The 26,900-nt window shown below is 44.1% G+C and overlaps 2 protein-coding genes across 3 annotated transcripts in view; both read left to right on the top strand.

Annotated features, from left to right (window-relative positions):
* The window catches only part of LOC144587361 (uncharacterized), a 56,731-nt gene that overhangs the window by 6,682 nt on the left and 23,149 nt on the right, over positions 1-26,900 (top strand). The gene's annotated exons all lie outside the window — the stretch shown is intronic.
* On the top strand, positions 313-21,979 carry LOC144587373 (uncharacterized). Its single transcript, XM_078387800.1, has 2 exons — positions 313-3,067; positions 3,142-21,979. The coding sequence occupies exon 2, from the start codon at positions 16,530-16,532 to the stop codon at positions 18,051-18,053; it is 1,524 nt and encodes a 507-aa protein (XP_078243926.1). The 5' UTR covers positions 313-3,067; positions 3,142-16,529; the 3' UTR covers positions 18,054-21,979.

Raw genomic sequence — 26,900 nt, forward strand, 5'->3', positions numbered from 1 at the left:
TGAATGCTCAGATGTCAAGGTTTCGATCTGTTGAGGTCCATTCCTAAGGCCTTCAGATCCCACTTGCAGATGTCCTTGTATCACACTTGTGGTCTCCCTCTGGGGCAATGTCCCTGCACTAATTCTCCATACAGGAGATCTTTTGGAATCCAACCATCAGCCATTCTCATGACATGCTCAAGCCAATGTAGACGTCGCTGTTTCAGTAATGTATATATGCTAAAAATTCCAGCTCGTCCTAGGACTTTGACCTGCCAGGTGATACCAAAAATGTATCGGAGACAATGCATATGAAAGGTGTTCATCTTCTTCTCCTGTCATGCACAAAGGGTCCAGGACCAGTAGAGGAGTGTGCTCAGGACACAGGCTCTATAGACCTGGATCTTGGTATATGCCGTCAGCTTCTTGTTAAGCCATACTCTCTTTGTGAGTCTTGAGAACATGGTAGCTGCTTTCCTGATGCGTTTATCCAGCTCGACATCTAGAGAGGGGGTGTCCGAGATGGTTGAGCCAAGGTACACAAAGTCATGAACAACCTCCAATTCTTGTGTGGAGATGGTAATAGAGCAGGGGTCAGGGAAGTTTTTTATCTCCCCCCCCCAAAAAAAAACTTATACATGCCAACATTACCCCCTTGATTTGAAAGGAAAGAAATCATACATTATTTGAATTCAAAATCTTATTGAATCTACACAGGCTGTGTACCAAACTAGCAGGATATATCATCAGTATCAATGGCTGCCAGGCGATGTGCCGAACTAGCAGATGGACCATATTTAATAAAGATGTGCACTATTTTTGCTGGAAAACATTGCACATCAGCCATGGGGTGGTATAGGGAGTAGTAAGTTGTCCAACGTGCCTGGCAAGTTGCATTCCCTGGTCAGATGCTTGAGAAAGGAATTTGTCAGGAAGAGAGATTGCTGTCTGAATTTGAAGTTTTCCGGTGATCCTTTGCTGACAGCCCTACTCTCCTGTAGGATCTTGCCCCCCCCTTCCACTGCTAGGGAGAGTGTCTGCTGACCTGGAGTTTCCACAGGGGTTCCCAGAGCCCTGAGATTCCCTCTGCTCTCTCTGCCCTCGCTCCGCCTCCCAAGAACTGATGTGCTATAGGCACAATCTGAGACTGTTCCAACAAGAAGGAAAAATGGGAGATGTCTAAAGAAATGGAATGGATGACTAAAGAAATTTCAACTCAGCTAAGTTTAAAAAAATGTGGAAGAAATGGAAAAACGGGGAAAGCAGCAAAGAGGAATACAAGCAAATAGCCAATAGATGTAGGGGGATGTTAAGAAAAGCTAAAGCACAGCACAAACTTAGACTTGCTAGAGAGTTTAAAGGTAAAAAAGGGATTTTTTAAGTTATGTCAGCATTAAAAGGAAAAAGAAGGAAACAATGGAGTCTCTGCGTGGAGATGATGGCCAATTACTAACAGGGGACAGGGAAAAGGCAGAACTACTCAACACCTTCTTTGCCTCAGTTTTTTCCTACCTGAGGGAGGAAGAGCAGGTGAAATGCAGTGCGGGAAATGCAGCACAGAATAGGTCGAGAAGTAGTACAGGATTGCCTGGCTACCTTGGATGAATTTTAGTCTCTTGGGCCAGATGAATTCCATCCAAGGATATTAAAAGGACTGGCAGAAGTAACATCAGAACCATTGGCAATAATATTTGAGAATTCTTGGAGAACAGGGGAAGTCCCCACAGATGGGAAGAGGGCAAATTATCTGCCTGTCAGTCTGACATCAATTCCTGAAAGACTCAAGAGAACATAATTAAGCAGACAGTTTGTAATTACTTAGAAAGCAATGCTGTCATTATTAGAAGTCAAAATGGGTTTCTCAAAAACAAGTAATGGCAGACTAATAGCCTCGTGGCGCAGTGGTTAAAACGCTGTACTGCAGCTAAAACTGTGCTCACGACCTGGGGTTCAAATCCCAGGTAGCCGGCTCAAGGTTGACTCAGCCTTCCATTCTTCCGAGGTCGGTAAAATGAGTGCCCTGCTTGCTGTGGGGGCAATGTGTAGCCTGTATAATTAAAAAAAAAATTGTAAACCGCCCGGAGAGTGCTTGTAGCGCTATGGGGCGGTATATAAGTCCAATAAATAAATAAATAATTTGGTTTCTTTTTTCGATAGACTTACAGGCCTGGAGAATGAAGGGAACACTGTGTGTAGTGTATCTTGATTTCAGTAGGGCCTTCAACAAGGATCCTCACAATATTCTTGCAAAGAAGCTAGTAGAATGTGGGACAGACAGTGCTACTGTTTAGTGGATTTGTAATTGGTTGACTGACCGAACCCAAAGGGTGATCACAAACGGCTCCCCTTCATCCTGGAAAGAGGTGACTAGTGGAGTGCCCCAGGGTTCTGTTCTGGGTCCTGTGTTACTCAACGTCTTTATCAGTTACTTGGATAAAGGAATAGAGAGTATGTCGATCACATTTGCAGATGATAGCAAATTGACAGGGGCTGCTAATTCCCCAGAGGACAGGATTTATTTATTTATTTATTTATTTATTTATTTATTTATTTATTAAATTTATACCCCGCCCCTCTAGACCATGTCTACTCGGGGCGGCTTACAACATAAAAATCAATATAAAATACATATAATCATTAAAAATACAGTTACTATATTAATTAAAACAATTAATTTAAGAAAAAAAATTAAAATTAAAATTCAAAATGACCTTGGCAGATGAGAGTCATGGGCCAAAACTAACAAAATGAATATCAACAGGTCCTGCAGCTATGCGGAAAAAATGAACTGCACAGATATAGGATGGAAGAGACCTGGCTAGAGAACAGGACCTGTGAAAGGGATCTAGGAGTCTTGGTAGACCACAAGCTGAGCAACAGTCAGCAGGGTGATGCGGCTGCCAAGAAAGCCAATGCAATTCTTGGTTGGATAAATAGGAGTATAGTGTCTAGATCAAGGGAAGTGGTAGTACCACTCTATTCTACATTAGTCAGACCTCACCTGGAGTACTGTGTCCAGTTCTGGGCACCTCAAATCAAAAAGGATGTTGACAACCTGGAACGTGTCCAGAGTAGGGCGACTGAAATGGTTAAAAGTCTGGAAACCATGTCCTACAAGGAGTGTCTTAGGGAGTTGGGAATGTTTAGCCTTACAAAAAGAAGGTTGAGAGGGGACACGATAGCCATGTTTTAATCTTTGAAAGGATGTCACGTTGAAGAGGGGACAGGTTTGTTTTCCAGGGCTCCAGAGACTAGGAGACGGAGCAATGGTTTCAAACTACAGGAAAAGAGATTCCATCTGAACATTAGGAAGAGCTTCCTGATGGTCAGAGCTGTCCTGAGGTGGAGAAGGCTGCCTGGAAGGGTGGTGGAGTCTCCTTCTTTGCAATGGAGTCTGACCCGCCATCCATCTCCATTCTGCTGGATTCTACCCCCTGTTTGACCTAGATGGCCATCCAACATGCCCCTTCCTATCCCTCCTGTAGAGTTTGTCATCTGGGACTGCAGCATCCCACTGTTTCTCTGAATCTCTCCAGGTTTCCCTTATGACCATTATTCCATTATGGCCACTGTATCAATCTTATATCTACCCTCCAAATGTTCCAGCTCTCCCATCTTTGCTGAGAGGTTTTGGGCACTTGCCTAAAAGCACCTGCGTATGGGGGTCCCCCAAGAAGGGCTGCTTGTTTTCTTCTCCTTCCAGTGAACCAACAATTCCATCCCATCACGCTCCCAGTCCTAATTCCTACACTGTAATCACTTTGTTGTTCTCTACTCTCTCCACCCTCATTCTACAGGGATGAGGAGTCCTGAAATGGATGCTGCTCGGCTCCTGTCATCTTTCCTCCCATGTTCAATTTAAAAGCTGCTCTGCCACCTTTTCTATGATACACACCAGCAGTCAGGCTCCGTCTTCATTCAAGTGAAGCCGGTCTCGCTTGTACAAGCCCGGCTTGTCCCAAAACATTAACGAGTGCCAAATGAATCTAAACCCTTCCCCTTGACACCACCGTCTCATCCACACGTCGAGACCTCTGAGCTCCGCCTGCCTAGTTCATCGTGCATGTAGAACAGGTAGCGCTTCCAAGAACGCTACCTTTGAGATACTGGCTTTGAGCTTCCTCTCTAACAACCGTAATTTGGCCTCCAGGACCGCTTGGCTACATTTCCCCCATGTGTTTGGTGCCGACATGCACCACCAGTGCTACTTCATCCCCAGCACTCTTTACAACCCTCTCCATGTGAGACGTAACATCGACAACCTTTGCACCAGGCAGGGTAGTCACTGTGCAGTCCTCACAACCGTCTCAAACACCACACTCTGTTTTCTTGACAATCTAAACGCCCATTACCAGAAACCCTCTAACTTCCTCCCCATGAGGAGTATCCTCAATGTGACTGTGTACAGGCCCATCAACTGAAGAAGGGGTCTCCTCGAGGGTGTGATTTCCCTCTTGTCAAGATTAGCATCCTCCAGCCCGGAGACTTCCAATTCCAGCAGCTGAGGAGCTGCTTGTTAATAGGTGGGATGATGCCTGAAGGTCCCTGGAGGTCTCACCATGGTCCCTCTCTCCCTTCCTCTGCTTCTCCCTGTCTGCAACCAAGCCCTCTAGGGAGCAAATCCATTCCCTGAGATCCAGGAGAGCTCCTTGCAAGGAGGACACACCCCTGACTTTTGCCCAAGAGGCGTAAAGTCACGCATGTGACCCTTGGAGCAAAACACAGGATAACCCCCAACTCACTGCTGGCTTCCTAACTGCATGCTGGTCTTTGTTTCGAGCTTGCCAAACCTCTCCTCAAAGGACGTGAGAGGCAGTATCTGGGGCCCAGGCTTCCTCGCCCTGCAGCTGAACTCCCTGTGTCTTCTTAGCCTGCACTTGGTTGCTGCATCACATCTATCCACTTTTACTCTTCCTTTCTAACACTGTCCGTGGTATTTATTTTTGCTGACCAATCCTTTAATTCAAATATTTGTTTCCTCTTTAATCAACTTTGAGAAATTCCCTTCTAATTTTCTAGAAGTACAATTGTGAGGGAGAATAAAAGAATGAGGATTTTTAAAAAAGAATTTAAAAATTGATCTTCGGTACATTCATTTTAGACAAGACAATTCTACCAAAGTCTGATAGCTGACCTTCCTATAAACATTTAATTTATTTTTAATTTCTAATTTCAACTTCTCAAAATCTTGTTTTTTATAATCTTTTAATATTTAGTAATATTTATTCCTCCTTATTCTAATATATATAGTAATAGTATTTTTCATCTTTATTCTAATTAAAGGAGGTCATCTCAGGTTTATTCCAGTTCATTTTGTCCTTTCCCCACTGATTACAGTTACTGCTGATAATGCTGATCTCTCCTTAAGATGCATGTAGAGCTGTGTTTCCCAACCTTTTTTTGAGTCGTGACCGCCTTGTATAATGACTAAGTGATCTGCAATTCCACCTCCCACATTTTCCTTTACAAGGCATTTTAATGGGAGAATGAAATTACATCAAAATAGACTTTTCAGAATAGAGTTCTACCCTAATGATTAAAGGAGGGCTGGAAATCTACCTTTATTTATTTATTTATTTATATTATTTTATTTTATTTTATTTTATTGATTTATGTATTTATTTATTAATTTATTAATTTATTAAATTGATACCCCACCCATCTAGAATGAAGTCTACTCTGGGTGTCTAACAATAATAGATAAAATATAACCATTATAATAAAATAAAAATAACAGTAATAACATTGTTCAAGATGGGGAAAATAATTAGGTGATGACAGGAGGGAAACCCTGCCTAAAGAGCCAGGTCTTAAGTTTACTCTTAGAAACACCCGGTGAGGGAGCCAGACAACTCTCCGGGGGTAGACTGTTCCAGAGGCAAGGGGCCATTGCTGAGAAGGCCCAGGTTCTTGGACTTTCTCTCTGGGCCTCCTTGAGTGTTAGGCCCCTTACTGGCCCTTCCTACCTAGAATGAGGGATTTGAGTAGATCTAGGTGGGAGGAGGCGTTTCGCTAGACATCGAGGTCCTAAACCATTTAGGGCTTTATATGTCTTCATTAACACTTTGAAACCAATGTGGAAATCAACAGGCATCCAATGCAAGGGAGCCAGAGTGGGGGAACTACAGTGGAACCTTGACTTACAAATGACCCTCCTTGTGAATGATTCGAGTTATGAACAACTCAGTTCGTGTAAAGTTGCTTTGACTTGCAAGCGGAGCCTCGACTTACGAATTAAACAAAAGAAAAAACCTTTCCTGCCCCTTTTTTTGACCTAAGTTAATCTTAGGTCAGGGATGTGGTAGCACTGTGGGCTAAGCCGCAGAAGCCTGTGCTGCAGGGTCAGAAGACCAGCAGTCGTAAGATCGAATCCACGCAACGGAGTGAGCGCCCGTCGCTTGTCCCAGCTCCCGCCAACCTAGTGGTTTGAAAGCATGCAAATGCGAGTAGATAAATAGGGACCACCTCGGTGGGAACGTAACAGCATTCCGTGTCTAAGTCGTACTGGCCATGTGACCACGGAAAGATTGTCTTCGGACAAACACTGGCTCTATCGCTTGGAAATGGGGATAAGCACCGCCCCTAGAGTCGAACACAACTGGACAAAAATTGTCAAGGGGAACCTTTACCTTTTTAATTTTAGATCAAAGAAAGAAAAAGAAGAAAAATTCACCCCCTAGTGGCAGAGTATGGTCGCTTTGCGACCCGCCGATCAGCTGTCCGGACGGTCCAAAATGGCCACTGGAGCAGCCTAAATGGCCGCGCACAGTGTTTTCGCGCCGTCGGTAGACGAGGGGAGGGTGGGAAAAAGCTGTGCGCAGCCATTTCGGCTGCTCAGGTGGTCATTTTGGACCCGCTAAACACCTGATCCGTGGTCTCGCTGCAGCTGAAATGGCCGCGCGCAGCGTTTTCGCGCCCTCCCCTCGCTTACCGAGGGTGCGAAAATGGCTGCCGGACGCGGAAAAGCATTGCTGTACGGTGAGTTTTCGACCATTTGGAACGCATTAAACGCTGTTTAATGTGTTCCAGTGGCTTTTTTTGATCCGTACAGCGATGCTTTCACACAGCGAGGGTTAATCTGGAACGGATTAACCTCGCTGTGCGAGGCACCACTGTATAATGAAAGCTTTTACAAAATGAGTGTAAAAGGAGAAAAAGATGGATGTTCTAAGGCTAACTGATGAAAGAAAAGCAAGTAGTGAAGAGAGAAAAGCTATTTGTTTTATAAAGCTTTCATAGGCATCCTTCAGTCTCGAGAGACTATGGTAACATGCTCTGAATCGAGGAGTGTCTTCTCCAGAGCATGAAGCCCGGGTAAGGTAATATGGAGGATAGGCTGTTACCCAAGCAGCAAATCCCCCCTCTCCACATTGCTGAAATGGTCCAATGGAAAGGCAAGAGCCAATACAACTGGTTCCAGCAATGTCGCAGGAGTTGGCAGAACGACACATGCTGCCTTCGGGACTCCAGCTCCGGATTTTGCCTCGAGGTTAACTCCTGAAGCCTTTTCCATGAGTGGATATAGCCACAAGGCAGTGGAGGTTTGAAATTGGAGTTTTCTTTCTCCTAGATGGGCTGCCTTCCATGGCTGACGAGCCCCACCTACCCGGCCTGCTCTTTAATAGTGCAAAACTATGAACTGATCCTTAAAAACTTTCCTGACTCCCCGGCTTATGCAAATCTCATTGCCTTTCCTATTTACCATATTTACCATATAAAGCTTTACCCTCATAAATAATGGTAGTCATTGAATTTTGAAAAGGATAGCAACGAATATATATTCTATATTATTTATGAAGAACTAGGTCTTTCTATGCTACTGTATTGAGAGTACATTGCTTTGGAATGGCAGGGGTTGTTGAAAGGAGTGGAAATTTTGTTCGAACTTTTGAGTTTTTCAAGCTCTGGTCTCTTCAGGCCCTGGACTGCACTGGGTCAGAGGTGAAGAAACCCGTTGATCCTCAGCCTCTGAGCCTCTCAGAGGCTGAGAAAACCAAGCCTGCTCGCATGAGCAATTTCTTTTGAGGTACAGGATTTCTTTGAACCTACCATATAGTAAGGCTGCAGGCATGACATTGCATCTGGCTAGGGAGAATGACCCTCTGATTTTGTGGACAATTAAGCAGGGAAAGAAAGGCAGCTAGCTTTCCAATCTTAAAGGGGATATGGAAAAAAGTTAGGTTACTTCTAGTGGTACTCTGTGAATTCACACAAATGGGTTAATCCTGCGCCTGCACAGGATGTTCAGAAGATTCTAGAGCTTTAGAAAAAAGAGTCAATTAAGCTTCCCCCGAGTGTATATAGGCTCCCCCTCCTCCAGCTTCCTTTCAGTTTCCTAAGTCCGCCGTTACCGTATAAAGAGTAGATAAGCAAGGTATCATAGAACGGTATCGTAACAGACAGAGGGGAGGAAGGGAGGGATGTGTGAATTCACAGAGTACCACTAGAAGAACCAAAGTTACAGGTAGGTAACCTAACTTTCTTCATAGTGGTCCCTGAATGCACTCAAACGGGTGAATAGCAAGCTGTACTCACTAGAAGGAGGGCCGTCACGATATCAAGGATGACAGTATCGCCTGTCCAAAGGCCGCATCACTTTTGGCTCTGACATCCAGGCGGTAGTGTCTGGCGAAGGTCAGTGGGTTGGCCCAGGTAGCCGCCTTGCAGATGTTCTGGATATGGACACCTTTGAATAGAGCCGTCGAAGTGGAGACCGCTCTGATAGAATGGGCCTTCAATCTGTCCGGTACAGGCTTGTTGGCAAGCTGGTAAACCAGCTGTATAAGCTGTACAATCCATCTGGATATTGATTGTGGAGAAACAGGAGCACCTTTATGTGGTCCATGATAACACAGGAGGAGACGCAGGGAGCATCTAATGTGTTTGGTGCGATGAAGGTAGAAGGCAAGAGCTCTTCTGACATTGAGAGTATGGAGTTTGCACTCTAATGGAGTGGACGGAGAAGGAAACAATGTTGGGAGCACAACGGGCTGGTTAATGTGAAAGTCTGATACAACCTTCGGTAAGAAGGAGATGTCGAGGTATAAGGTGACCTTGTCAGGATGCATTTGAAGGTAAGGAGGGTCTGACCGGAGTGCAGCTTGTTCACCCGCTCTTCTGGCTGATGTGATAGCCACGAGAAAAGCGGTCTTCAAGGAAAGCAATTTCTCGGAACACATAGCCATGGGTTCAAATAGTGGCTTGGTAAGGGCTTCCAGTACAAGTGGAAGGGACCATTGTGATACAATGTACTGTGAAGGAGGCCACATATTCCTGAGGACTTTAAAAAAAAAAATTAAGTGTAGAGTCAGAAAAGCCTGGCGGAACGGGATCGAAGAGGTTGATGAGCCACGATTGCTGAAATGTAAACTTTGAGAGTGGAATGAGCCAGTCACAGATTGAAGAGATGTAGCAGAAATGTAAGTACCATGGATAGGGATGCCAGTTCAGTGGCCATGCTTTCACCTTGGGCAAATTTAGTAAAGACTTTCCATTTGCTGTCATATAAGCAAGAGGTAGACGGTTTTCGTGCTTGGTCTAAGTTTGCACGGAATTGGGGGTTATCCTCCACGCTGTCAGGTGAAGAGACCGGACATCGGGATGGAGAAGGGCCCTGTCGTTCTGCGAGAGGAGAGACGGTATTCGAGGTAAGTGGAATATTTCCTCCGCTCTTTCTGCTAGGTGTGCAACCTCTTGTGACAGAAACCGGTAACACAGCTACTGATGATAATTTTGAAAGTAATCAGCCTGAAAATGTTGTTCAATTATCTGGTTCAGCTGAATTTAAACGAAAGCAAGAATCTGATCCTACACTGGCCGCTTTTCGGTCTCAGGCAGATCAATACGCTGTTCAGCAACCTAATCAACAAGTAAGCTTCTTGTGGGGGCAAAATGGACTGCTTTATAGACAATATGCTGCAAAAGGGAAACTAGAAGCACAGCCAGTACAGCAACTGATTGTTCCTAAAGAATACAGGGAAAAAGTTTTAGAAATAGCTCATAGCAATCCTTGTAGTGGACATCAGGGGTTCAAAAAAGACTTTAAGCAGAATCACTCAGCATTTTTATTGGCATGGAATTACAAAGAATGTTAAAGACTACATTTATTCCTGTGATTCTTGTCAAAGGCTAGGTCATCAGACTGATCGCACGAAAGCTGAGGTTCAGCCTGTGGTTATTGCTGATCAAGTATTCAAATGCTTGCAGATGGACATACTGGGACCTTTCATTCCTACTAAATCAAATGTTATTTCCTTCGTATGCCAGACTAGTCGTTGGATCGAGGCCTTCCCCACAAGCAATCTTTCTACAATCTTTCTGTTTTTGTGAATTTATGTGCACACATTGGTATACCTTTGAAGCTGATTTGTGATAGAGCAAGTGGTTTTAGAAGTGAGCTTTTGAGGAAAATCTGTGAAATCAGTAAGATCCAAATCAATTATAGTGTGGCTTATCATGCAGAATCTCATGGTTTAATTGAACGAAGTCAACAAACCTTGTTGAAGATGATTAAAATTTATTTATTTATTTATTTATTTATTTATTTAATTAATTAATTAATTAATTAATTAATTAATTTATACCCCGCCTATCTAGTTAATTGTGACCACTCTAGATGGCTTACAACATACACTTGAAAAATAAACATATAACAAACCACATCACAAAAAATAATTTATATAAATTAAAAGATAGAATAATTTTTTTCCCCAAAGATGGCGAGAAACAGGATATATTATAAAAGAAAAAATAATTAGGTGGAAAGGGGGAAGGCCTGCCTGAACATCCATGTTTTCAGTTGTTTCTTAAAAATACCCAGCGAGGGAGCTGCGCGAATGTCAGGAGGTAAGTTGCTCCAGAGGCGAGGAGCCACCGCCGAGAAGGCCCGGTTTCTTGTTTTTTCCTACCCGGCCTCCCTTGGCGTCAGGCTCCTCAGCCTCACCTCCTGACTCGCTCGGGTGACACGGGTAGAACTGGGTGGGAGTAAGCATTCCGCCAAGTATCGAGGCTTTAAACGTAAGCGTCAGAATTTTGAAGTCAACGCGGAACCGAATGGGCAGCCAATGCAGCGCGGCCAGAATAGGAGAAATGTGATGGTATCTTCGAGCTCCACTTAGGAGTCTGGCCGCCGCATTCTGCACCACTTGGAGTTTCTGCGTCAGCCTCAAAGGTAGCCCCACGTAGAGCGCGTTACAGTGGTCTAATATTGAGATTACAAGCGCATGGACCAGGGTGATGAGTGCCCCCACATCGAGATAGGGTCGCAGCCGGGCTACCCGCCAGAGATGAAAAAAGGCGGTGCGGACCACGGACGCCACCTGAGTCTCCATGGAGAGTGCCGGGTCCAGGTGGATCCCCAGACTGCGAACCCCACTCTTTGCGGCAAGAGTCACCCCCCAAACGAGAGGGAGTCACCCAAGCCGCCAACAGTGGGGGCACCCACCCTCAAGACCTCTGTCTTGTCCGGGTTCAGCCTCAGCCCGTTCTCCTGCATCCACTCCAGTACGGTCCCCAGGCAGCGCTGGAGGGACAGGACGGCATCACCTGCAGTTGGTGTAAAGGAGATGTAGAGCTGGGTGTCATCCGCATACTGATGTCACGACGCTCCAAACCCCTGATGACCCCGCCCAGGGGCCTCATGAAGATATTAAACAGCATTGGGGAGATAATTGACCCCTGTGGAACCCCACAATTGAGGCTCCACGGGCTGAGACACTCTCCCCAAGCTGTACTCTCTGGGGACGGTACTCCAAGAAGGAACAGAGCCAGGCAAGCGCCAGGCCACCAATTCCCAGCTCAGAGAGCCTCCCCAGGAGGATACCATGGTCGACAGTATCAAAGACCGCTGAGATGTCGAGAAGGATTAACAGAGAAATTTTTCCCCTGTCAGCCTCCCTCAGTAGGTCATCGTACAGGGCGACCAATGCCGTCTCTGTTCCGTGGCACGGCCTGAAGCCTGACTGGAATGGATCCAGGGCATCCGTTTCTTCCAAGTGAGCTTGCAGCTGGTCGGCCACCACCCTCTCCACCACTTTGCTCATGAAAGAAACGTTGGCGACGGGCCTATAATTGCCAATTTCGTCCACCGCCAAACTAGGTTTCTTTCTTATGGGCCTAATGAGTGTTTCCTTGAGGGCAGAAGGAAAGCTGCCCTCAAGGAAAGACCCATTTATTATTACAGTGGCCCATTCTGTTGTTATCGGCCTGGCTGCTTTGATGAGCCAGGCCGGGCAAGGGTCAAGGGAGGAGGTGGTGGCACGACAGCGGTCAAGCACCTTGGCCACTGAATCAGGCGTGACAGGCTGAAAGGTGTCGAAAATCACAGGGCAAGACGGAGCGCTGGACATCTCTGCTCGACTCACTGTGTTCAAAAAAGGAGAGAGGTCCCAGCGGATGGCCTCCACTTTAGATTTTAAAAAGGCTGCAAACTGGTCAGGTGAGAAACTAGGGGGAGGCCTATCTTGTTCAGGACTGGGGAAAGTTGGTATGAACTTTTGCCTTATGCATTGCTTGCTTACCGAAGTACGCCACACAAATCTTTGGGTGGATTTTCGCCTAGTGAGATTGTGTTTGGGAAGAACTTGCAAGGACCTTTGGATTTGTTGAAAGCAGACTGGGAAGGAGTTGTACAGTCTAGTTCTATACCAATTTCTGATTTTGTTATGAAATTGCAAGAGAGACTGTTAGCCGTGAAAGATCTAGCTAAAGAGATCTACTGAAATCTCAAGCTAAGCAGAAATATTCTCATGACAGAAAAGCCAGACACAGGGAGTTTGCAGTAGGTGATTTCGTGCTTATTCTAAACCCACTCAGACCCTCTAAAGTTGATGTTGCCTGGGAAGGACCTGGGAAAATTGTTCAGAAATTGGAAGCTGTCAATTTTGACAGGTTTGGGCTAAACCTGATAGAATAGTTAAATCAGATTTTGTATATGGCAATAAGTAATTGTCAGAATCAGTACTATAAAGAGAAGCAAAGCTTGAATGTATACAGCTGAGGTGATTAGAACAGCTGTGATTGTAACCCTAGGATTGGTCATCCATGGGATAAAAGTAGCAGACCAAGCATACACAATCTGTGGGTTGTTGGTGGTCATGCTGTGTTTGTGGAGAAGAGTCATCTTGTTCCTGTGCTAGAGAATCCTGGAGGAAGCCGTGTCTACGAGCTTGAAATTGAAAAGGAACTCTGGCTACCTGTACAAAATGTATGGTATACTGAACTTATTTACCGGACATTGACTCTGATGTATGCACTAAACTCTGTGGAAACTGTTGTGCATTACTTTGGGACTGAGAACAAAGACCTAGCTGTAAATATACCTGTATATTCTGTAAATAATACAATATCTGCTATCAACACTACTCTTGTGCTTGGCGTATTCATCATCTCAGGGAAGATCTTATTTGGTTATCTCAACCTGGTGTTTACCTGTACTACTGCTACTCTGTCAATGGTTATGGGCCCAGGTGTGCACCCAGGGACACGCCCAGGAAGATACCAATAAAGATAGCTGACCTGAAAAAACCCAGAAGGAAGAGCCAAGAGGTAATTGAGCAGCAAAAGTGAGTAAAAATAAAAAACAAATTTGTCTGCAATCTGTGAAAATGGCAAGTGAAATGCAAACATCAGGACCGTGTATTAGAAAGCTAAATGGAGATAACTACTCCACTTGGCAACAAAAAGTCCAAGTACTGCTCCAGAAGGAATCATTATGGGACATTATTGAGAACCCACCAGCTGTGCTGAATGAGAGAAAAAAGAAACAAAATTCCAAAGCACTTGCAATAATAGGGTTGACTCTAGAAGATCGTTTCCTAATCCATATTAGAGGCCAAACTTTTGCAAGGCAGGCATGGGAGGATTTAAGGGGACTCTTTGTACAAGTCAGCATTGGAAGCCAAATCCAAATTGCAAGAAGGCTATTTCGTACCAGATTGCAAACTGGGGAAAGCATGCTGCAGCATTTAGAGCTAATGAAAACTATGATAATGGACTTGAGAGAGAAAAATATAAAATTTACTGAATTGCAGGAAGCATTCAGAATTCTATCATCACTAGACAAAAACATATGATCAGTTTGTAACAAATTTAGGAGTACTTCCACAAGCCGAGCTGACAGTATTAAATGTGACCAGTAGACTTCTGGAGGAGGAGCAGAAAAGAAAAGATAACCAGCAACTACGTGACTCCAAAATCTCTAATGAGAAAAACAAACCGAGTGAAATTGGGGAGGAGGAGGCCACAGCTGTGAATATCCAACCTGGGAGGAGATGTTATTCCTGTGGTTCTAGACAACATCTCATTAAAGATTGTAAATGTAAGAAGAAAAAAAGAAAACAACCATGATGTAATAGAGATACATCAAACCTGACAGAGACTATTTATAGCAACAGCCGCCACGAAGAAGAATGGATTGTTGACTCAGGGGCAACAGCTAACATGTGCAAGGAGAAGAAGTTAATATCCAATTTTAAGGCAGTGTTTGATCAGCAAGTAATGTTGGCTGATGGAGTAAGTGCCAAAATTATGGGCAAAGGTAAAGTAAAATTACCATGTTTATCACAGCCAATAGATGTAATATATGTGCCAAAGTTAAAACACAATTTACTATCAGTTAGTCAATTAGCCAAAGAGGGATTTATTAGCACATTCTATAGGAGTAAATGTATAATTACTGGAGAAAAGAATGAAAAGCTAACATGCTGTATCAGAAACAATCTACATAGATTGAACAGTGTAAAAGCAAATAATGTCTATGAAAATGTAAATCCTCATAAAGATTGCATTCACCTGTGGCACTTGAAATTGGGGCATGCAAATTATAAGACATTATGTAAAACTATAGAAAATTCGACTGGAGTGAATTTAAGGCAATGTGATAAATACATTAATTGCCAAGCCTGTCAAGTAGCTAAAAGTAAAAGTGCTCCTGCTAAAAAACACAGTAACATAAAAGTTGACATTTTAGATTTAGTATCAATAGATCTAATAGGTCCTAAAAGAGCTTCTTTGGGAGGAGCAAAGTACATTCTTTCAATTCAAGACCAAAAGTCTAGATTTGGATTCTGTTATCTGATGAAGGACAAAGGCTCAACCCACATTGAATTTGAGAAATGGTTAAAATTTGTGGAGAGGAAGACAAGCAGAAAAGTAAAGCAGATTCAGACAGGTAATGGGACTGAATTCACAAATGCAAAATTCCAGTCCATATTGAAAAAGCATGGGATATTTCATAGAAAATCTGCACCTTACACAGAATGCCTTTATTGAGAGAAGGGGCCAAACACTCCAAAACATGGCAGAGGCTATAATGAGCGGAAGTAGAGTCCCAGACCATTACTGGGGCAAGGCTATTCTATGCACAAATTTCTATTTGAACATACTTTGGCACAGTGGGATTAATAACATACCTTATACTATCTGGACAGGAAGAAAACCAAATTTAAAATTTCTGCATGTGTTTGGGTCACCTGCATGTGTGCATATACCTAAGGAGACCAGGAGAAAGGGTGAAAGGAAGGCTAAGCTAATGTACTTTTTGGGATACCAGCAAAACAGAAGGGCACATAGATTTGGTTTATCCAAAACTAACAAAGTAGTCATTAGCAGTAGTGCATCATTTAACGAACATGCCTACTGGGAGCAAATTAGTATGCCTCCAGACACCATCATCCACACACATGATATACAGCAGAATGGGGAAAATGATGATGAGGATAGCTCACAGCCAGAACAAGGAATAAAGGAAGAGTCAGAACCTGTGGAACTGCAGCCAGATAGTGAATTACCTTCTTCATCAGAAGAAAGGGAAACTCCTGAGGAGGAGAGAGTAATACCTAGGAGATCTTCAAGGGAACGTAGACCACCTGAGAGATATCAATCAGAAACCTATTTCTGTTTAAATGTAGCTGAACCTGAAACATACGAAGATATATGCAAAATGCCTAAGGTAGAGCAAGATAGGTGGAAGGAAGCATTAGAGAAGGAGCTAAATTCTCTAAAACAGCTCAGAGTACGGTATATGAAGAAATTGTGGAACCTCCTAATACCAAAATTATTGGTTGCAGATGGATATTTAAAAAGAAAGTGAATGCTGATGGAAATCTGAGATATAGGGCAAGACTAGTAGCAAAAGGTTACTCTCAGACATCTAGTGATTATGATGAAGTGTTTGCACCAGCTCTGAGGCCAGAAACATTGAGGTTTGTGTTAGCATATGCAGCCAAACACAATCTAGTTTCGAGGCATGTGGACATAGAAACAGCTTACTTGAATGCAGATTTACAGTACACTATTTACATGAAGTTACCACCTAACATAGAGAAGAAAGGTAAATGTTGGTTACTAAAGAAAAGCCTGTATGGATTAAAGCAGAGTGGGCATGAGTGGAATAAGCATTTAATTAGAACACTCATAGGTGAAGGATTTTCACAAGACAAGGCAGATCCGTCTTTATTTACAAAAAAGGGATGAGAAAGCTATCATTTTGGTGTTTGTAGACGACAGCCATATTTACAAGAGATGAAAAATCTGTCAATAACATCATTAAAATGCTGAAAAGAAACTACAAATTGAGGGACTTAGGTGAAATTAGAAACTATTTAGGAGTTGAAATAAAGAGATATGATAAAGGATTTAAATTAGCACAGAGAAATAAAATACTGAAGTTACTGAAGCAATATAATATGGAAAATTGCAAGGGTGCTATAACTCCTATGAATGTAGAATTTGAAAAAGAAAATGTGACAGGACCTGAATATGATAGTGATATGTATAGATCATTGATTGGTAGTCTGTTATATCTGAATAGATGGTCGAGACCTGATATATCAAAGCTGCAATACAGAGTTTCCTGGAGACATCCAAGATCCAAGCATTGCCATCAGCTCGATTTGATCCTCACTAGACGTTCTAGCCTTCCTAGTGTTACGATCACACGCAGCTACCAGAGTGCCGATTGCAATACTGATCACTCCCTGGTGTGTAGTAGAGTAAAACTGCGAACAAAGAAATTATATCACATGAAAAAGGAAGGAAGACCACGTATTGACATCAGCAAGACTCGCGATCAAAGAAAAGTGAAGGAATTTGCCCAAGCACTTGAGGAAACCCTTCCAGGTCCAGCTAATGTAAATGCACCTGAACGATGGGAACACTTCAAGACCGCTGTGTATAACACCGCCTTGTCCACCTTTGGCAAGAAGACCAGAAAGATGGCTGACTGGTTCGACACCCATTCGGAGGAGTTAATGCCAGCCATCGAGGATAAGAGAAGAGCTCTAACAGCATACAAAACCTGTCCTAGCGAGTACAACCTGCAAGCTCTTCGAGCTGCTCGTAGCCAAGTCCAACAGGCTGCCAGGAGATGCTCCAATGATTATTGGCTTCAGCTCTGCTCTCAGATACAGATAGCAGCGGACACAGGTAACATCAAAGGAATGTATGATGGTATCAAGCAGGCCTTAGGTCCATTACAGAAGAAATCTGCTCCCTTGAAGTCTGCTACAGGTGTGATCATCCAGGACCGAGCACAGCAGATGGAATGCTGGGTGCAGCACTACTCTGAGCTATATTCCAGAGAGAATGTAGTAAGCGAAGAAGCATTAAATAACATTGAGTGTCTGCCTGTCTTGGAAGAGCTGGACAGCGAACCAACCCTAGCAGAAATAACTGCGGCCTTGGATTCCGTCGCCTCCGGCAAGGCAGCTGGAAGGGACAACATCCCTGTTGAAGTGCTGAAATGTAGTAAGGAGATCATCACCACCGAACTGTATGAAATCTTTTGCCCCTGCTGGAGGGAAGGTGGAGTGCCACAGGACATGAAAGATGCAAACATCGTCACATTGTACAAGAACAAAGGAGACAGGGGCGACTGCAATAACTACCGTGGCATCTCTCTTCTTAGCGTTGTAGGGAAGCTGCTTGCCCGTGTGGTGCTGAAGAGGCTCCAGATGCTTGCAGAGTCTATCCAGAATCACAGTGTGGATTTCGAGCTAATAGATCCACCACTGACATGGTATTCCAACTCCGACAGTTGCAGGAGAAATGCAGGGAACAACAACAGCCACTCTTAGTGGCCTTCATAGACCTTACAAAAGCATTTGACTTGGTTAGCAGGGGTGGCCTTTTTAAAATACTTCCCAAGATTGGATGCCCACCTCGTCTCCTTAACATCATCAGATCTTTCCATGAGGGAATGAAAGGCACTGTAGTTTTTGACGGCTCAGCATCAGACCCCTTTGACATCCGAAGTGGAGTGAAACAGGGCTGTGTCCTCGCACCAACACTTTTTGGGATCTTTTTTGCTGTCATGCTGAGGCATGCCTTTGGAACTGCAACAGAAGGTGTCTATCTCCGGACTAGATCAGACAGAAAGCTCTTTAATCTCTCCAGATTGAAAGCAAAGACCAAAGTCCAACTGAAATGCATGCGGGACTTCCTCTTTGCAGATGATGCAGCCATTGTTGCTCACTCTGCTGAAGACCTCCAACAACTCATGAATCGTTTCAGTAAGGCCTGTCAGGACTTTGGACTAACAATCAGCCTGAAGAAAACACAAGTCATGGGCCAGGGCGTGGACTCACCTCCTCCTATTACCATCTCCACACAAGAATTGGAGGTTGTTCATGACTTTGTGTACCTTGGCTCAACCATCTCTGACACCCTCTCCCTGGATTTCGAGCTGGATAAACGCATTGGCAAAGCAGCTACCATGTTCTCTAGACTCACAAAGAGAGTATGGCTCAATAAGAAGTTGACGACACATACCAAGATTCAGGTTTATAGAGCCTGTGTCCTGAGCAGACTCCTGTACTGCAGTGAGTCCTGGACCCTTTGTGCACATCAGGAGAGGAAGCTGAACACCTTCTATATGCGTTGCCTCCGACGGATTTTTGGTATCACCTGGCAGGACAAATTTCCAAACAGAGTAGTTCTAGAACGAGCTGGAATATGCAGCATGTATACATTACTGAAACAGCGACGTCTACGTTGGCTTGAGCAAGTCGTGAGAATGGCTGATGGTCGGATTCCAAAAGATCTCCTGTATGGAGAATTAGTGCAGGGAAATCGCCCCAGAGGGAGACCACAGCTGCGATACAAGGATATCTGCAAGCGGGATCTGAAGGCCTTAGGAATAGACCTCAACAGATGGGAAACCCTGACATCTGACCGTTCAGCCTGGAGGCAGGCAGTGCTTCACGGCCTCTCCCAATTTGAAGAGACCCTTGTCCAGCAGGCCGAGGCAAAGAGGAAGTCACAAAAGCAGCAAAACCAGGGAGCTGGACAGGGGACAGATTGGATTTGTCTTCAGTGTGGAAGAGATTGCCACTCTCGAATTGGCCTCTTCAGCCACTCTAGATGCTGTTCCAAGTCCTCCATACAGAGCACGACACCATACTTTCGAGACTGAAGGATGCCTAACTAAACTACTGTCAAGGAATGTGTGTAAACCAAATGAGAAACACTGGCAAGCAACTAAAAGGATATTAAGATATTTAAAAGAAACCCAAAACAAGGAATTACATATAGAACCCAAGAGAATTGATTATAACAGCTTCTGCAGATGGAAACTATGGGAATGATATTATTACAAGAAGATCCATGTCAGGGATGACTGTACATTTAGCTGATAGCATAGTTAACTGGAAAACAGCTAGACAGAAATTTATATCACTTTCATCAGCTGAATCTGAATATGCAGCTCTATCAGAACTTTGTACAGATCTTATATTTTACAAACAATTAGCAAAGGATCTAGGAATAAATATAAAAGATTCAATTTCTGTAAATGAAGATAACCAAGCTGTGATACAAATGGCAAATTCTCCAAATGTAAAAAGCAGGTCAAAACACACAGACATACGTTACCAGAATGTGAAAGAAAGTATAGAAAATGGTCTAATAAAACTGATATATTGTGAGACTGAGAAGAACGTTGCTGATAGCTTAACAAAAGTATTAGGACCCACAAAACATGAAAAAGCATGTACAATGTTGGGAATGAAATGAAGTGAATAAAAAATGTGAATGTACTGTAAATGTATAATAATAGGAATTTAAATAATATAAATGTATGAACAAAATTCAAAGATTTAACAATTGGAGGAGTTTGACAGGTTTGGGCTAAACCTGATAGAATAGTTAAATCAAATTTTGTATATGACAATAAGTAATTGTCAGAATCAGTACTATAAAGAGAAGCAAAGCTTGAATGTATACAGCTGAGGTGATTAGAACAGCTGTGATTGTAACCCTAGGATTGGTCATCCATGGGATAAAAGTAGCAGACCAAGCATACACAATCTGTGGGTTGTTGTTGGTGATGCTGGTTGGTGTGTTTGTGGAGAAGAGTCATCTTGTTCCTGTGCTAGAGAATCCTGGAGGAAGCCGTGTCTACGAGCTTGAAATTGAAAAGGAACTCTGGCTACCTGTACAAAATGTATGGTATACGACTACTGAACTTATTTACTGGACATTGACTCTGATATATGCACTAAACTCTGTGGAAACTGTTGTGCATTACTTTGGGACTGAGAACAAAGACCTAGCTGTAAATATACCTGTATATTCTGTAAATAATACAATATCTGCTATCAACACTACTCTTGTGCTTGGCGTATTCATCATCTCAGGGAAGATCTTATTTGGTTATCTCAACCTGGTGTTTACCTGTACTACAGCTACTCTGTCAAATTATCTAGTCAAAATGCTTGATTCTGGGGGGGGGGGAGAAACTATTATGTCCTACGCAAAACTGACCTCTGACTGGGACACAAGGTCTACAGAAAACCCACCCACACAGACCGGTACCTACAGAAAAACTCCAACCACCATCCACAGGAAAAAAGAGGCATAATCAAAACACTGGTAGACCGTGCAAATCGGAACTGTGAAGCTCAGTTTCTCAGCACTGAACTCAACCATCTGAATTGTGCCCTACAGGCAAATGGCTACTCCAAAAATGAAATCACAAGAGTCATCAAACCAAGAAAACAACATCGAACTGCTAAGGAGAAGAGATTATATGTTCCTGTGGTTGATGGGTGTCATTAGCTGGTCTTTTGTGTGTAGTGATCCCCTATCCTTGTGGCTGGGTAGTGTTCGTTGACCTTTTGCACTCTGTTTTTTTGAGAGCCGGGAGCCAAGTTTTGTTGAGTTTCAAACTTTCCTCTTTTTTTGTTGACGTTCTGCTGGTGCTTGTGGATTTCAATGGCTTCCCTGTGCAGTCTGATGTAATGATTGCTGGTGTTGTCCAGTATTTCAGTGTTTTGAAATAGAATTTCATGTCCAGTTTGTTTCAAGGCATGTTCAGCTACTGCAGATTTTTCTGGTTGTTTGAGTCTGCAGTTTTAGTCTATATTTTTGTGGTGGCTTGAATACTCTTTGTAGGTTGTGTTTTTTCAAAAGTTTCCCCATGCGGTCCATGACCCCTTTGATGTATGGCAGAAATACTTTATTCATGGGTGGTTGTTTTTCTTCAGTTCGGTGTTGTTTTCTTGGTTTGATTGCTCTTGTGATTTCATTTTTGGAGTAGCCATTTGCCTGTAGGGCCCAATTCAGATGGTTGAGTTCAGTGCTGAGAAACTGAGCTTCACAGTTCCGATTTGCACCATCTACCAGTGTTTTGATTATGCCTCTTTTTTGCTGTGGGTGGTGGTTGGAGTTTTTGTGTAGATACTGGTCTGTGTGGGTAACTGCAATACCTTATGGAAATGTAACTTATACTTTGCTTATGCAACAAACTGAATATCTCTAAATAATTTATTTTTCCCAATAAAACTTAAAATTCTTAAAATTCTAAGTTTGGTCTCTTGAACAGCAAATCTGCAGAGCCATAGAGTGAAGGGCTACAGAGTGCTACTAGAGTCTCTCTTTTTTTTGCCTGAGCTTTGATCGTCCTGGCAGACTCCAAAGCGCATGATTTTTATCTTTGTTTTTTCTCTCTTAATTACTTATTAGAACCGACTTGTGGGAAAGGGCATGTGTAGCTGCCTGGCTCGGTTACCCAGACTCTGCTCAGCTAATTAGGAGTACACTTAGGCCTGGACCCTCTCTGTTCAACCACCAAGAATCTTTTAGGAGATCTTGGTGCTGACAACAGGTATGTTAGTTCTCCGGACCACGGTATGAGGAAGACGTCTCTGAGGGAGGAGGGGTCTATGCCCGCCCTGGAACAGTACCGATTGCATTTGGCATTTAGATGAGATGTGAAGAGATCTATCATGGGCTGTCCCCATCGTTGGCATATGTCCAGAAAAATTGCGTGGTCAAGAGCCCACTCGTGCATCCTGGTGGGCAGCTGGCTTAGGTGGTCCGCCAGGGAGTTGTCCCTGGACGCAGTATGGATCGCTTGAGGGAAAATGTGGTGCGTACGACACCATTCCCAAAGGTGCAAAGTTAGTCGAAGGAGGGGCCGGGATCGAGTTCTGCCCTGTCTGTTGACGTAGTGTATTACTGTGGTATTATCTGTTACCAGCTGTACTGCATGTCCCTTGATGTGTGGCAAGAAGGCATGGAAGGCTTTTATAACAGCCAGCAGTTCCAACTGATTTATGACGTGTGGTCCAGAGGCCGTGCACTCATAATTCTTGGCAATGTGCCCCCCAGCCTAAGGGGCTGGCATCCGTGATGACCTGTATGGACAGGTGTGAAGGATGAAATGGTCATCCCAGCGACAGATTGTTGGGGATAGTCCACCAGGTGAGATGTCGCACTACGTGAAGGACCCATAGCTTTTTTGTAGGCGGGTCTGTCACAGGATCATACTGGGTGAGGAACCAGGACTGAAGTGGCCTGAGTTTTAGCCTTGTGTAAAGTACTACTGAAGTGGTGGACACCATCAAACCTAAGATGTGTTGAGTATCGTGTGTGGTTGCAGTTGTGGATGGAGTGAATTTTAGAGCTGCCACCTGGATCTTGCAAATCTGTTGGGGCGGTAGAAAGGCTCTCGTGCAAACAGAGTCCAGGGTTGTCCTATATAGGAGACAATATGGGAAAGTATTAGGTTTGATTTTTTCCCCCTGTTGATTCTTAACCCGAGTCTGTTTAGTGTATGGAGGGTAAAGTCTATGGCAGAGACTGTATCCTGATAGGATCTTGCCACTAGAAGCTAATCCTCTATGTAGGGAAAAAATTTTATCCCTTTGATACGAAGGTATGCTACGACTGGTGTCATGCATTTTGTGAATGTCCTGGGGGCTGTGGAGAGCCCGAACAGGAGAGCGGTGAATTGGAAGGTGTCATGGTGGAGCCGGAACTGGAGAAATTTTTGATGAGATGGGTGGATGGAAATATGGAAATAGGCATCTTGCAAGTCAATGGTGACTGTTACGGTAGCTTGGAAACCACCTGTCTGTCATTGCTGGAGCTGTATGTCATCTGCCAATAGCGTGACGGAAGGTGGGACACAAGGGGTGGAGCTAATGCATATAAGGGGGGTGAATGTGTGTGAGTGCTCAGATAGGATTTGAGATAGGGACTGGTTAGGGACCGGATAGGGTTGGTTAGGGAGTTAGGGCTTGTACCTATAGTGAAGAACTGTGCTATATATAGTGAGGGTCCGTGAGAGAGTGTGTGCGTGTGTGATACTTTATTACATTGATTGCCTTATTATTTGAGTTATTAAAGTGATTTATCATTCCTTTTGTTATTGCCAATAAACACAAGTTTTTATTTTGAAAATTATTTATTTGCCTGAAGAGTCTTTGAAGGAATGGTTGGTGGCAGCGTGAATAAAGTGTGGGTGTGAGAGTGACGTGGCAGCTCCTTTGTGACGTGTGAGGAGGCTGTCACAGTGACGAACCAGTTTCCCTGAGACAAAGGAGGGAGAATGGAGTCAAGAGTCAACATACGGAACCTCTTGTATAATATGTACTGATTGAGGTCTCTGAGATCCATGATGGGTCTTATACCACCGTCCTTTTTGGGGACTGCAAAGCAGCAAGGGAAAAAGCCCTCGCTGGTGTCTGAGGAACATACTCTGATTATAGCCCCTTTGGAAAACAGACGAAATTTCCAAATGCAGTGGCATGGAAAATGGAGTAGTTTTAACTGAGTTTGGTAAAGGGGTTCATGAGAATTCAGTCAGCCGTTGTTGCTTGAACAGCGGAGCAGTGGACTGTTGGGGTTGATAGGTCCGGTCCTGCTGTTGTTTGTTGTACCGAAATGGTTGGTACTGAGTAGAAGATTGATACAGAGGCTTTTTGTAGGCCTGTTTGTGGTACCGATATGACTGGTATGGAACGTAAGATTTTGCTGTCTTCCTCATTTTATGAATGTTCTCCACAATCTCATCAGTTTTGGAGTTAAATAATCCAATGGCATCGAAGGGAAGATCTTCGATTTTAGTTTTGGTGTCATCAAGGATATTAGCCATTCTAAGCCACGCGTGTCGTCTGACAGTTATAGACTTGGAGGCGGTATTGGCCTTGTGTTTCACGGCGAACCTCTGTTGCCTGGTGAGGGTGTAAGCCTCTTCGGAGACGTTGAGGGCGTCAGTTTTAGAAGGATCAGGCAAGGTTTGTAACATCGGGAGTATTTTATCCCAAAGATGTTTCTGGTAAGCTCCCATGGCCGCTTGGTAGTTCGTTACTTGATTAGTAAGGCAGCAAAGGCATAGAGCTTTTTGCCCAAGGTGTCTGTTTTCTTTCCCTCTTTGTCAATGGGTGTAACCGATGATCGAGTATGCAACTTGTATTGGGTAGCTTCGATCACGATGGAGTTGAGCAAAGGATGCTTGGTGACAAGAACAAAAGCAACAGAGGCAACTGCAATAACTACCATGGCATCTCTCTTCTCAGTATTGTCAGGAAGCTGCTTGCCCGTGTTGTGCTTAAGGGACTCCAAGGTGCTTGCAGACAGAGTATATCGGAATCACAGTGTGGGTTTCCAGCTAACAGATCCACCATTCACATGATATTTTCCCTCAGACAATTACAGGAGAAAAGTAGGGAACTGTCACATACAGCACTGATGGTACCTGTCTGTCATGGGTTTGGAGGGAAAGTTCCATCCTATGGGGAGTAGAAGGCGGGACATCAGGGGGGAGGAGCTGTACTGTATATAAATTTGGGGGAAGTCCATCGTAGGGGAGCTGACGTGGAGGAGTGGAGTTGGAGTCTGTGGGTCAGACTGGGTACAACTGTTCGTCAGATAGTACATACCTGAAAGGTTCAGGTTTCTATCTAGGTAGCCAGAACTGATAGGTTCAGGGTCTGTGCGTTACCTTAAAGTGTTCCGTGGGAACCAATCTGTTGTATGTGTATGATTGGGACTATACCAAGTTCCAGTATCCTATTTACCTGATCCTTTTATTTACCCTGTTTGTTGTTTCAATAAACCTTGTTCTTTTGTTTATTAAAATCCATTCCTGGTCTGGGTGACTTGGTAAAGCGAATGGTTGGTGGCAGCATAACTACAGGGTGGGATACTCCAGTAGGTCTGGGGTTGCAACATTTATTGGTGTCCAGCGGTGGGATACGACTGGTCCAGTTGCCCAGTGGTCCAGCAAAGCCTTGGCAAGTGTGCCCAGAGCAAGGGGGGTCTAGTCAGGGAAAATCTGAGTGCGCGTAGGTAATCTTCTAGGCTTACCTCACGGGGAGGTAGGCTAGTGGAAGAACGTGCAAACTCAGATTGGGGGACTAGATTAGGGAGCTCTGAGGCAACCCGTTTGGCGGGAAAGGGCTGAGGCAAAGCTGCGTGAAGTAACAGTGATCTAGCCTGTCTGCTGAGAGGCCTAGCAGAGGGGGTGGATTCTACCTGGCAACAGTTGCAAGTTGGTGCTGGAGGAACAGTAGCAGTCTATAGAAGGCTGTTTCTGAGGCAAAAGGAAAAAAAGTCGTCGTTTTATTTTGAGGCGTGACTTTTGAAGGCAGCCTGTTCTGGGGGATTATGCCCTTGACTCGAAGCCAAATGGCAGAAATGGGGGCAGTGAGAGAACCACAGGGAGACCAAGGTTCTGAGGAGGAATTTGGCTCAGTGCAGGATGAGAGCACGGGAGAACTGACCTCAGAACTCAGAAAAATGCTCCTAGCCCAACAGCATGAACTGAGGGTGAGAGAAATGGAGGAAAGGGAAAGGGAGAAACAAAGACAATTTGAAATAGAAAGGGAAGAGAAACAAAGACAATTTGAAATGGAAAGGGAAAAGAAACAGAGACAGTTGGAGTTAGAAAGAATGGCGTTTGAGCTGAAGAAGCTGGAAATAATGAGTAGAAATAGGAATAACAATAATAATGAGGGGAACCCAGGGAATGGGGAAGGCAGCCTGTCTAAAACTGACTTGAAGAAATTCCCTGTGTACAACAAGGGAGATTGCCCTGAGGTGTTCTTTTCCCTCGTGAAAAGAGCGTTTGTGGACTTCTCAGTAAGGGAAACTGAGAAGATGACCATTATGCGATCTTTAATCAGTGGCAGCCTGGCAGAAGTCTATGCAGAGATGCCAGTGGAACTGCTGAAGGACTTCGCTGAGTTTAAGAAACTGGTGTTTGCCCGGCATGGGATAAATGCTGAACAGCTGAGGCAAAAATTCAGGTCACTCACAAAAAAACCAGAGCAGACTTTTACCCAAGTGGGGGCCCAACTGGTGAGGTTGCTAGAGAAATGGATGTCTCAGGAGGGGACAGAGACCTTCCAGCAGCTCAAAGACCTGATAGCGCTGGAACAATTTTATTCAGTCCTGCATGGGGAACTAAAGTTCCATGTGAGAGAGAGGAAACCTAAAACGGTGACAGAAGCGGCGGAGATCGCAGATTTTATTTCCCAAATAAGGAAGCCCTTAGGTGCTGAGGGGAAAACTGTGGGTAAGCCCAAAGAAACCTACAGCAGGTACTCTCAGGGACCAGGGAAAAACCAGCAAGGGGGAGGGGCCCATGTTGAAGGGAAGCCCTCGGACATGAAACCACCAAGACCTCAGATTTTGGA

Source organism: Pogona vitticeps, chromosome 2, assembly GCF_051106095.1.
Source record: "Pogona vitticeps strain Pit_001003342236 chromosome 2, PviZW2.1, whole genome shotgun sequence".
NCBI lineage: Eukaryota > Metazoa > Chordata > Lepidosauria > Squamata > Agamidae > Pogona > Pogona vitticeps.

Coding starts and splice junctions, on each gene's coding strand:
- LOC144587373 (XM_078387800.1), top strand. CDS start 16,530: ATGCTGAAAAGAAACTACAAATTGAGGGACTTAGGTGAAATTAGAAAC.